Source organism: Abramis brama (assembly GCF_963993115.1).
Source record: "Abramis brama genome assembly, chromosome: 18".
Lineage (NCBI taxonomy): Eukaryota > Metazoa > Chordata > Actinopteri > Cypriniformes > Leuciscidae > Abramis > Abramis brama.
Genome location: NC_139980.1, coordinates 13,066,352 through 13,079,749, shown reverse-complemented (window position 1 = coordinate 13,079,749; position 13,398 = coordinate 13,066,352). Strand labels below are relative to the sequence as shown.

General features: G+C 39.1%; 1 protein-coding gene across 1 annotated transcript; it reads left to right on the top strand.

Annotated features, from left to right (window-relative positions):
• The first annotated feature begins 3,894 nt into the window (after nt 1-3,894).
• On the top strand, nt 3,895-9,998 carry LOC311068928 (zinc finger protein 521). The gene is made up of 4 exons (XM_084091783.1): nt 3,895-3,994; nt 4,074-4,131; nt 5,216-5,413; nt 6,486-9,998. Exons 2-4 carry the CDS (start codon nt 4,092-4,094, stop codon nt 9,101-9,103), a joined length of 2,856 nt encoding a protein of 951 aa, XP_083947909.1. The 5' UTR covers nt 3,895-3,994; nt 4,074-4,091; the 3' UTR covers nt 9,104-9,998.
• Nucleotides 9,999-13,398: the final 3,400 nt, after the last annotated feature.

Below are 13,398 nucleotides of genomic sequence, written 5' to 3'. Positions count from 1 at the left end.
AAGAGCACGGTAAACCTGCAGAGAACAGGCCACAAGTCTCCCGTACCTTATTAAAAATGTCCTTTTAATTAAATTCAACAAATAAGAATACATTAAACTAAATATGATGCATCTGGGAATAGTGCACAGGGTTTGTGTTCCGAGACCATGGAGCAGTGTTCAAAGAGACTGAAATGCCCACCCACCAGTATTCCTTAGCTGTGTATTCCCTCAAACCAAGCTAATGAGGACCTTCTGTAGTGCTCGCGAACACTCGCAACCTCAGCTTTTCTTACGGGAGTCACCTGTGTGGGACACAAGAGGTCCCTGAGCAAGTGTGACCCAGCTAATATCATATTAGCACTGTTCTGAAGTAAACCAGATTGTGGGGGCTATAAACATATGGGAAAGTGCACCGGCCTGCGTCTGTTCAGAATCATTTTTCTGATGTTTTCTTGGTATTATGTTACTGTATAAATCTGCCACTGCGTTTAGACATGTTGCTCAGTCTGTAATTTAAATTATATTCATTATTTTTTATTTTATTTTTTTAATGCAGATTGTTTCCTTCATTTTTCAAGGTAAAAAAAACAAACATTTTCTCTGTATAACAAAATTCCAGGAGGTCAGTTGCAAAGGAAAACGTCTTGAGTTTTGCAGGTAGAAAGTACCTTGCTACCACACGACCCAATTACAACTGCTTGACCTTGGCCTCAGTTACAGAAACACTGAAGTGAAGTCTTTTTTCATTTCTGATCCACTCTAGATCAGTCAGTTTTGTTCACTGACTGAGCTGGGATCATCATCATTAGCAATCATCTTCATCTCTGGCTCTGTAATTAGCTGATTAATAAAAATTAACCTTCAAAGTTCATTAATATCACACAATAATTAATCTTGATGTCCTGGTTTAAAAATGCCCCAACTCTTTTTTCATTTCCATGAATTGGCAGCAGTAAAATGTTCATAAAGATAATTGGCTCATGGGAATTTCATACACTGCAGATAATCATGCTGCCCCTCATCATGAGCAGCCTCTGTTGGAACGCATTACATATTCTCTTGAGAAAACTATATTTAAAGGGAAAGTTAATCCTTAAAACATAAAAATTGTAATTTACTCACCCATATTTGTCACAGAAGGAACACAATATTGCAGATTGTCCAAGCTGCTTTTCCTAATATTACATTTTTATTCTATGGAAGAGAGGCATTGTGAACATTCCTCAAAACATCTCCTTATTTGAGATCAACAGAAGAAATAAAGTTATGTATGTTTGGAATGACATCAGATTGAGTAAATGATGACAGAACATTCATTTTGACTTAATCCATTTTAGAGCAATAGTAATTCCCTTTGTGTTTTATACATATTTGATTATGGGATTTTATGATATATTGGAAAATTGACAGTGAATTTGTTTCTGTAGTTCTGTGGAAGAATTATTAGGATGAAAAAGTATTTTCAATTGTTGGTCATAGAAAAACCACTACACGCTTCTCTCTCTGCTCAGGATTTTTCAAAAGTTATTAAATCAAAAGAACAATCTAGGGTAATTGGCTTTTTTATCATAGCAGATTCACGGCAAACTATTTGTTTTAGAACAGTATAATAAAACCAGCTGGATGCTAGAATCAGAACTATAAAAGCTCTCATCCCTTGAGATGCTCTGATTGGCTGATACATTATTTCCTTCAGGATCTCCACTGTGCAAAGGTTGCCTTTGCATGTCAATACTGTCTATTTACAGCAACACTATAGGGCTATACACATATTCACAAATAGCCTAGCTCTTTATACAATTTATTTAGGTAGAGCGTAGCCTACCGCAGATTCATACCCAAGAAAACAGTCTAAATCATTAGTTGGATCCTTGATGGTAAAGTCAACTCGAAACAACCCAAAGTGTTCATGCTGGCACCTCAGAACCTCACAGACATGTTATGTTGTTGTGTCTTCATTGCAACATTCTGTCCTTTATTCACAAAACAGTCACAGACAAGTGTCTCAGCAGCTAATTCAAAACTCATTAGAAACAAGCAATTGCAGAGCGGACTCCCAAAGGGATGGAGCTTTCTAATCAACGTTCCCTATACTGCAAAGCCCATCCAACGGGCCGGCTCATAACGTTTCCACAGAGAAATTAAACCGAGGCGTCATTATGAAAGGAGATGCTCCTCTGATGATTTCACCACAGTACCATATGTTTGATGGTATATTATAGATATTGATAATGTTATAGGAGCATTTTTTTCTTTGATAAGTTGTGTAATTTCTTCAGATTTTAAAGCTGCAGTCCGTAGTTTTTCCTCTTTGTCGCCATCTCTGTTCGAAATCTGCAGTTGCAGTTATTAGCGGAATTATCAACTTTACGTGGGTTGTGCCTCGGCACGGCACAGCGCGGATGAATCCAATGTTTTGAGGAGAATGTGCGGCTGTCAGTCGCTGCGCCGGTGTGGATACTGTCATTCTGAATCACAGATTCTACTTTTTGTAAGTATGACCAACATAAGAATTTTCACCGGAAAATGTCATCTGAACAAGTAACGTCCACTTTTGTTCTGACCAACTAAGGGAAAAATAGCATTGCAGTAAATCGCGCTGATTAAATCTAACGATCACTTACCAGCAGAAAAAAAGCTGTCTCTGCGTCTGTTTTGAACCCCTTCAAAACACGGAGTAAACCTCCACTTCCAACATCCTCACATGCAATATAGCCTACTAGCCAAGACACCTTCTTTATGTGTACAGATATAACGTAATGACGTTTACGTCCCGCGGAAATCCACCAGGACCACTGGAATTAAAAACATTATTACAAGATTACCGTTTTAAAATCGAGCTAAGGCAAGCAGATAGTTTTGAACACTGGCTGGTTATTTTTTAACCGAAAAAAGTTACGGACTGCAGCTTTAAAGGACAAATCCAGTGAAAAATGAACCTAGGGGTAATTAACACATGGTTACCGAGTCGATCGTTCCCTGCGATGCGTTTTCATGAAAATCGAATGTATAGAGTTTTATCTTTAAAAACAGATTAGCTCATAACACTAGTATATGGGGCACAGAGTAAGTAAAATTAAAATGTTAGTGTGAGGCTATTTTGAGCCTTGTTAGTGGTATTAACTAGCGATTTAATTTTACTTACTCTGTGCCCCATATACTAGTGTTATGAGCTAATCTGTTTTTAAAGATAAAACTCTATACATTCGATTTTCATGAAAACGCATCCCAGGGAACGATCGACTCGGTAACCATGTGTTAATTACCCCTAGGTTCATTTTTCACTGGATTTGTCCTTTAAAGAAACAAAAGGAATAATTAGCTGGACGCTCAGGCAAAATGTGTCAAATGCCATGTGGACCAGGTCTACTACTTAAAACAAAAAACAAAAAAAACAAAAAACAATAAGGCAAAAAGATTTTAGATATCAATGAGATTAAATGTAGACCAAATAGACTCATTAAAGTCTTTGGCTCCTGAGGAAATCACCTCAGTACAGATGTCTCTTTCAGGCGAGATTTCAATGTCTCAAACTGTGCTCAGATTTATCAAGATAATACAAACTCAAACATCTAACATCAAATTCTTCCTAAATCAAATTATTTGAGCTATTCTAAACCACATATGGGCTACAGCAAAAATACACTTAGTCTACTGTAGGCTGTGTGTAAACAATGTTCTCAGTGTTTAGGCTAGCCTACTTGCAATTCTTTTACGGAATTCTAGTGGAAACAAAAAAAAAGACAAAGTTAATATTGACGTGTGAAACATAACTGAAAACTCTTGAGCTATAAACTAGCAATCTCTGAGCAATAAAACTGTTTTTTGGAGTGCCGGTGTGTGTGTGTGTGTGTGTGTGTGTCGAGTGATTATGCATCTCTCTCGCGCGCGCGCGTCCCCGGTGGCGCAGAGCGTGTATGGAGTCATCCCGCTGCTGTAGGCGGGGGCGAGCCCCTTTGCCCGTGATATTAATGTGCTTTCCCGCTATTCCAGTCTATGAAACAGCACGCAAGTATTGGCTATTGCTTTCCCCTTGTGTTGTCCTTCGTTTGCAAACAGTGGACAGGAACTTAACCCGTTTGTGTTGACAGCTGCTGAAGTCCTTTACAATGACTCGTCGAAAACAGTCGAAGCCCAGATCTTTGAAAGGTACGAAAGGTTTTTTATTTAATCACTTGCTTCCTTCTTGTCTTGAGTGAAACACGACCGCGGTACAAATCGAATGAATGACCCCAATTAGTTGCAGATCATTAGGCTTCAGATTAATGTTGCGCAAAGATCAAAACAGAAAACTGGAATTGTTTTGGACCAGAACTTTCATTTAACTTTCATTGCATTTTCGAGTAATCTAATTTCATTGAGAGGGGTTTGTCATCACTCTTGGACGTGATGCACACTATTCAGATAAAGATGTATTATGATAATCAATGTAATATTATAGTTTTATTGGCTTTCTTGGACAGCAAAGTTATCTAAGCTCAGCTAACTGAATGTGTGTGTGAGTGTGTGTCCTGGTAAACCCTACATTATGGGGACAAAATATTTGAAATCTTTGTCCTTGTGGGGACATTTATTGTCTCCATGAGGAAAACAGCTTTTAAATCATACATAGTGATGAGGTTTTTTTTAAATTGTAAAAATGCAGAACGTTTCCTGTGATGGGTATAGGGTTAGTGTAAGGGGATAGAATATACAGTTTGTACAGTATAAAAATAATTATGTCTATGGAAAGTCCCAATAAAACATGAAAACACAACAAGCTGTAAGGATCCATAAATGTTTATGTGAGGATTAGATTTGGTAGGGAACATAAAATATTAGCTCAGTATAAAAACAATAGAGTCCCAAAAATGACAGAAAACAAATGTGTACAGTATGAGTGTTTGAAAGTTCCCTGAGGTTTCTATGTTTGCAAATGAAATCTATTCGTTTTCTGTCTTGTCATAATGCCGTGTGGCTCTGTTATGTCACCTTGAAATCACAGAATGCAAATGTTATATGGAGTGGTTAAAGAGCAAACATGCACACAATGGTACTCCCCTGCTGGATGAAAAACAGACTAAAAAAAGTTGATATTTGTTTACTCTTTGCTTTTTTTCATGACACAGGGGTGCCATAGTGTACCAAATGGTCCACCAGAGATGGGAAAAAGTGCTTGATTTCTTTGAATTGTGATATTATATTTGGCTGCTATGGCCATGACCTTTTCTTGCTATCAATCTTTTCTCAACAGGTCAAGCTGACAGGTTAAATACAAAGGAAGATGGTGTGGTTGTGGGGAAGAAACGTTGCTCCTGGGAAAGAAGAAAAGAGAGGGATGAGGAGAGGGAACAATGTGGGGAAGAGAAAGATGAAGTTGCTAAAGAACACAAGAGTGCAAGCCTAAAGCAATCAGAATCATTCACCCAGCAGATGTACTGCCATGGTTCAGGTACACGCAAATACATTCCTGCACTATCCTTAGTATCCTTTACAGTGAATATTTTATCCATCTCTTTCTGTATCCCTTACACAGGCAGATTAAAAAGACGAGAGACCTCTGGGGTTTTATATTCAGGGTTTAGTGTTTCTGCATGTTTGTGTGACCTTTGAATTAGGTATATTTGCAATTCCCTATTTGCACAATAACAGAATGAATCATGCCTTCACAAATGATTTTGGATTTATGATATTGGAATTGCTAATCATGTGAAGACACATTTTTATGTTTTCAATATGTTTTATCCTTTTAAGCAGATACATTAATCCTTTGATTTAGTGTACAATTTGGTACCATGATTTGGGTTCTGTTTTTTCTCTTGCACATGTTTAGTACTTTAAAGTAGCAGCACTCCATTTGCTCAAACTGTGAATCTGGTCCTCTCACACTGACAGCAATTTTAGTCACAGTGGGACTGCTCATTATGTGGCCACATACCGAGCTAATTACATCTAAAAAAGTGTGAAAAAGAGCATCCAATTCATATTTTTGGTGTTTAGTCTGCTGTTATGAGCCTGAGTTCTATTTTAACCTGCCAGACTTCAGCAGGACAGACCTCTTGAAATAGAAGAGTCGAATTCTTATAGTTGTGGTCAAAGAGAGTAGTGTTGAGGAAGATACAAGTTCCATATAATTTAAAGTAGTTCAACTGCAGCTATTGTTTTAAAAAAGTAGTTAGCTACACCACAATTTAACAAAACGTAGCAATATAATTCCCCTAAAAACAGTATTTGTCTTGCACAAAAACAGTTAGGGTATGAATTAGGGTGACAGCAAAAAACAGCAGTGTCACATTTCCGTTTTCCTTGTTGGAGAAAGTATCTTGTTACTGTAAAAGCTACGCTACTTTGACCAAATTTTGAGTTACTGTCACATTTCTGACAATGTACTTAATTTAGTAACATTGCTTAATTACTTTTAGTTAGTTACTCCCCAACACTAATGGTGTATTTAGTGGTGTGTTTTTGGCAAAAACTTTTTTATGAAAGTTGTAAATACATTTTCCTCTCTTCTCTGTCCATAGCAAATCATAATGTTGAGGAAGATGAAATATGTTGTTTAGCTTCTCTTTCCTCTGCTCACTCCTCCACTGACCATGAAGATGGATGCAACCTTGGATTCAACAGAGACACATATAGAGATCATCAGAGACTTAATCATTGCAGGAGGGAAAACAGCCCTTTGCCTGGCAACAGTTCAGTACCTCTCGAATTATTTCAAACGGATATCAGCAGTGAGAGCCCTACAAGAAGCAAACAGGGCTTGAGTAATCAATATGAACAGGGCAGTGCTATGTCCTCCCGACATCTCTCTCTTGTAAATAATCCACAGAATAACATGGGGGAATCTGAAAAAAGACAACCTCCAGATTTTGCTGCACAAGATCAGTCGTGTTTCTCAATGGCAGAATGCACTTGTGCCACCTCACACATCTCCAGTCCAGCAACTCCAAATGCTGCAGGAGTGTCTCCTTGTGCAGAAAAGAGAAAGTCTCAGTTTGTCTCCAAAAATTGTTTAGGAATCTCCAAAAAGCTCAAGGTTTTAAATGATTTTGTTCATTGTCACAACTACATGGACCATAGAGCTTGTCCACAGACCCAACTCAAGGACGATGAAATCCACTCAAGTTCTGAGATCCTGACTTTTCCATCTGAACTAAAGGAGCACCAAAATGTGATGCCCGACCACTCCGTGTTGCTTGAAGCTGCAATTACAGCGGCCGTTCAGACAGTTCTTCAGTGTAGCTTCTGTCCCACATCATTAAAAGACCTGAAAGCCCTTCAAGAGCATGTTCGCCAATCACACAACTCAGCTTTAATCGAGAGCAACGTCTTTTTCTGCTCACAGTGCTTCCGAGGATTCCTGACAAAGGACACGCTAGATAATCACGTGCGGCAGACACACTGTAAAAACCAGAGTCTGAAACTTGACCCAGATGCAGAAGAAACTGCAGAAAGAAAGTCTTTGCAATTCTGTCCATACTGCACCCATTTGCCTACATTTAGCAGTAAGATAAAACTGATGCAGCATATCAAAAAGACACACAAGAACATTAATTTGATGAACCTTAAAGAGGGAAGGAGGACAATGGGTTCAACATCACCCCAGTCAATCAAGAGTGTGGCCAAAAAAACTAGCTATGGTGCATTACCTTCAACCGACTTCATCTGTGACCACTGTGGGGCTAAATACACCAATCTGGATCTGTTTCAAACTCACTTGAGTTCCCACCTGAAGAGCATGCTTCCAAAACTTACGTGTCCAGAGTGTTTCATGGATTTCCCAAACCAGGAATCTTTTAAGGAGCACACAGTGTCTCATTTTAGCAATTCATCTACGCTCTACATCTGTGAGAGCTGCAGTAAGACCTTTACCAGTGTCAAAGACTTACATGGGCACCTACTTGAGATGCACACCGTTGTGTTTTACCGATGTTCCCTCTGCCAGCAGGTGTTCGACTCCAAGGTGTCTATTCAGGTTCACCTGGCCTCCGAGCACAGTAACAAGAAAACCACATTCCACTGCACGTCGTGCGAATGGGACTTCAAGCAAGAGCATGATTTGCACCTACATGTCAAACAGAAACATCTTGACAAACAATGCAAGATGTACTGTTGCATTTTCTGTGCAGAGTCCTTTACCACAGACATTGAGTTGCAGTGTCATATCACAACACATAGCGACAAATGCAGTCCCTGCGTCTGTACCAATACCAGATCTCCCCTCGAGGTGCCCTTACACGAGAAACTCTGTGCCAAGAGTGCTGAAGGTAACAACGTGACCCCTCCACCTGTCTCCGAACCAGTTGCCAAAGACAGCGCTGGAATGCTGCCAGTGAATAGTGAAATAAGAGTCGGTAAGGTGGAATCACTGTTTAGCCCTCCCACTGAAAGTAAAGGGAAGGCAAATCTGAACGATTCTATGTTTGCCTGTGAAATCTGTGGTGCTTCTTACACCATGCAGTCTTTGCTCGCCAACCACCAGCTGCGAGATCACCACATCCAGCCCGGGGAGAGTGGCACTCTCAAGCGCAAAGTGGAGGCAATCCAAGGGAGCCACAAATGCAAAGACTGTTCCAAGACCTTCTTCACTGAGATGGCACTGTGGGAGCACGTCCAGACTCATCTAGGCCCCACCAAGCATTGCCAATGCCCCATCTGTGGAGAGCGCTTCCCTTCACTGCTAACTCTGACTGAACACAAGGTCACCCACAGCAGGAGCTTGGACACAGGCAACTGCCGCATCTGCAAGCTTCCTCTTCACAGTGAGGAGGACTTCCTGGAACACTGTCAGAGGCACCCCGACCTGCACAACTCACTGACAGGCTTCCGCTGTGTTGTGTGCATGCAGACTGTCACCTCCACTCTTGAGCTGAAAATTCATGGAACTTTCCACATGCAGAAGGTCCAGGGTGATGATCTGATCAACAGCTGCGTGGATCCCTCCATCCTTAATCCTGACCTTAAAATCTCCTCAAGTGTTGCTCAGCAGGAAACGGTCACTATGAATGTCAGTACATTTGAGCATAGACTCCGAGACAATAAGACTAGCATTTCCGTAGTCAATTGTTGTTCGGCTACGGCACTCATACCAGAGGAGAGAAGCAATAAGAACACTCTCACACAGACCACAACAGTTTGAGTTAACCCTAAATAAAGGACATCATTTGTAAATGACAATATACAGGGCCGGCGCCCAGGGTGGGGGTTAAGAGTTACTGTGCCCCCCCTCCCTCCCTACCCTTCCCGCAGAATGCGAGCGAAAGTGCAGAGCGAGCATGCATTTGAAAGCGATTACAAATGCACCAGGGTTGGTTGCTTTCCTCTTCAAATGCAACGTTTTTAGTGCCCTGGCGCCGGCTCTGACATTATATGTACTCCTCTGATTGCTTGTGTACTGGAGTATGTTTTCACTTGTACATTGTATTATGTATTTAGGCCCTAAATGTGTGAAGACATGTTTTGGAGAGGCTGTTTTCTCCCTTAAAAGCAGTTTCCTTGTTTGAGATGCTTAGCAAATGACTAATTCTCCCAAGTGCAAGGCTTATCTGCATTGGACACTTCTGAGGCTCTGAACTCAGATTTACTGCTATATTTGGAGCATTTCCTCTCTCTTTGTTGCATTTTAAGATAAATCCTTGTGTTAAGAAATGGAACTGGATCTTTGTGGATCTAGACAGTAATGAGTTGCTGATGACTGAAACTGCAGATGCGCAGAGGGGCACAGAAGAGGATGAGATGTGGGCAGTGGGACTTGATGTTCTGAGGGAGAGAGTCATTAGCAGTGTTTAATCTAATTGAAATCTGAGCTGGCCTCTTGGTAAACTTTATGGATTAGATGTAGGGCTTTTGGACTATGACATCTGATAATCACAAAATGTTATGTATTTTTTATGTCTTTTTAGTGAAATACCTTAATCTCTATCTTTTTTATAATTTTGACTCACAATTTCAATTATGTGTCTTGTTAGTTGTATATCTGTACATGATGTTCTATTGCAAAAAAAAAAAATAAGTAAATTGTGTTTATGGGTAAATGTGTATGTGTGAAAGTGGTGTGTTTACATTTTCAGTTCTCCATTGTTGATGAAGTTAAAAACAACAACAACAGCAACAAAAAACTCTATCATCTTTCTGGACCAATGCAATTGTGTATTTTCTTAGTCTTCGGTAGAACATCTAAAAAATCAAAAATTAGAAATAAGAATAATATAGTGATTATGACATTAATAAACTGAAATAAGTTGTTCTGGTTAAAAAAAAAAGGTTTTAACATTTTTAGCTCCTTAATAAATATATATATATATATATATATATATATATATATATATATATATATATATATATATTTAGAAAGGTTGGCAACGTTTCACTTGATTCTGAACCTTGATATCATACTTGACAATAATACATCTGGGTAGAGAACATGGGCGTAGATTTGGTTTGAACATTGGGGGGGTTGAAGTTTGGGTATGCCTCCTTTTCATGTGATCATGGTATAAATATTTGGGGGGGTTGTAATGCATAGATTTAAATATTGGGGGGGTTATCTCCCCCCCAACCCCCCCACAAACTACGCCCCTGGTAGAGAATAATGACTTACTTCTGGGCTTTACTGGGGGTGAAACTTAAATGTCAGGATTTTACTTTATTTTATCTTTAAAAATTCAACTAAATATGTGCAGTACAGCACAGAGTTATGTTTGTACATGTTTTTGAGAATGGAAATTGGGTATTAGTGCCCCGAAGCTGGAAGCCACCAGGACAAACTGCTACCTCATTTGGAAATACCCCTCAATCACCATGACAGCAGCTGGGCTTTAACCATAGACACAGGAAGGAAAAGCGACAAAATTTTGGGCACGGCTGTGCTGTAAAAATGCATTTGTCATAAATATTACAATATTATAATTACACCCAGTCATAAATTTAACTATGAGTGCAGGGTGTTAAAAAAACAATACTGTAAATACTATAAAAAGTCTGTTTTAGAAACTTGACAGGGTTGATGAATGAACTGTCTTCTCCAGTCAGATTTTTTATAATCATAATACAAATGCTGTTACATTATTATTTTATATTATATATGATTTGTTTTCATGCTATAGAGACAGATGATCATACCAGAAAATAAATACGAGTTGGAATTAAAACATGATGAACTTGGTTTTCCTTTTGTGTGTCCAGGCTTTAGGCCAAGATAAAGTCGGCTGTGAAAACATGATGCCGGGTAATGCCCGGACCATCTGTCAATAAGCGTCTCTCGAGTGGGTCGAGTGAGAGGAGAAATGACAAAAAAGACAGTGCTGTAAAGAGTTTTTAAGGTTGCAGTGTTATGGAGTGTTACTGGCACAGAGATGGCAAATGTTGAGTTTGACTGTATTTAACATTTTTAATTCTATAAAACAGAATTGGAAAAAAATTATAATTCTCAGTTTAAAGGTGTATTAAGTACAACACGGTGACAGTGAAGTGACAGTAGTGCAAATAGCCTACACAGTAGTCTTTTTCTTACAGGGATAAGAGTAAATCGAGGCATGGTAAATCTAGAACTGAACTGCCATGTAAAAATATAGAGCTGACTAAGATCCTTTATGCTCAGTCAGGCCTTGCCGTCCAGGTGCACTCCCAAGAAATGTTAGGTCTGTGTCATGTCAACATCCTCCCGGGATGGAAACTGGGGTGAAAGGTTCCTCTTCCTACCAGTGTCCAACATCATCACATTTTTTTCACATAGCGTCACCAATCATTCCTCTGTGCTCTCCCATCTCTTCACGTCTCACATATCCAACAATCATATCCCGCCTCATCTGAGTGTTATTCTGCAAGCGACACCATTTTCTGTTGGTAAATGGAATTCTACTTGTCAGGATAAATTCTGTTTTTCAAAAGACATTTAAGGGATAGTTCACAGACACCAAAATGAAAATTTTGTTATTACTTACCCTCAAATTGTTCCAAACCTGTATGAGTTTATTTCTTCTTCCAAGCTTTCGTTCCTTAAAGGTACCGTTTTGTACTTTTTTTTCTGAGAGTGTACTGAACACAAAAGAAGATATTTTGAAGAATGTCCGTCACCAAACAGTTGACGGAACCCATTGACTACTATGGAAGTCAATGCTGCCGTCAACTGTCTGGTTACCAACATTCTTCAAAAATCACATATTTTGCGTAGAGTTTTCTATAATGGAATGGTTAATATGGTTTTAGTTTTCATTTTTATCATTTAATTGATTTATTTAAAATTGGCAGAAAATGCTTCCATATTTAAATGCATGACTGCAAGGTGAATGTAGGACAGCACTCCCCCCTAATGGCTGAATATGTGACAGTACAGCACCTGTCTCACAAATAGCTCGTTTTTATTGGAGTTTCATTTATTCCTCTTAAACTATTAAGATCTTAAACTGTTTAGTCAAATACTGTAACAGTAGTGATGGCCATTCGTTATAAATATAATATTAATGCACAAACTGCATGCTATTGGCACTGTTGTACAGCCTAATTTTGATTATATGGTGTAATGTTGCCTACACTATGATGTCACAATATATTATAATATATTTTCATTTGATTTGCAATTAGGTCATATGAAATATTGCAGCATTATCAAAGAACATCTACAGGTTTGGTGGAAAGAGAAGGAACGCATTCAAATCAAATGAAAAAGCAAGGCTATAGTTTTGCATGTTCACATCATGACCAGCAGGTGGAGGTGCGAGATTGTGTGTAAATACCGAATGTGTGTCTTTTAGTATACATATTATTTTACATACTACATCTCAACGTTGTGAAGCTCTTTGGTTAAATACGTCAGTGGTGAAGTTATAGCAGTTCAACAGTTTTCCTCCATCCATCCATCCATCCATCTCCCATGAGCCTCTTGTGGTCTTGTTGTTGTTAGCACCTGAGATTGAAATTTAAAGCAACACTACGGAACTTTTCCTCTTCGGTCGCCCTACGGCTTGGAAGCGGAATTGTCCATTACCGCTGTTGTAAATAATTTCGCCGCCCGCAGCCTAGGCTACTGTCGCACGCTCGCTCGCTGTTTATCTAGCATCGGCTTTGGAATGAACGATTTCCACAGACAAGGTAGAGTATGTTGCATGATTTTATGAAAGTATGATGTAGGCCTATTGCGACATCAGAAACGAAGAAAAACTAAATAATGACTATTGTAACTCTTGACGTAAAGCAAGTCAAATTTGTAGTTTTTCTTATGTATCATTAGAACTACAGAAACGCGACCCGATCTGGCAATCTAAAGGCCCGAAATTCGCGTCCGAAATTTTCGCACGTTAAAAAATAAATACGACCTCACGTTATGTCAATCACGCTTGTAGACTACACTGCCTCCGAAACTTTCGTCCGTCAAAAAAAATATAGAATCAGGTTCGATTTTCTGCGTTTTTCGCATCCGTAGCAAGCATTTTGAAT

Coding starts and splice junctions, on each gene's coding strand:
- LOC311068928 (XM_084091783.1), top strand. CDS start 4,092: ATGACTCGTCGAAAACAGTCGAAGCCCAGATCTTTGAAAG. Junction 4,132..5,215: donor GAAGCCCAGATCTTTGAAAG/GTACGAAAGGTT, acceptor TTTTCTCAACAG/GTCAAGCTGACAGGTTAAAT. Junction 5,414..6,485: donor GATGTACTGCCATGGTTCAG/GTACACGCAAAT, acceptor CTCTGTCCATAG/CAAATCATAATGTTGAGGAA.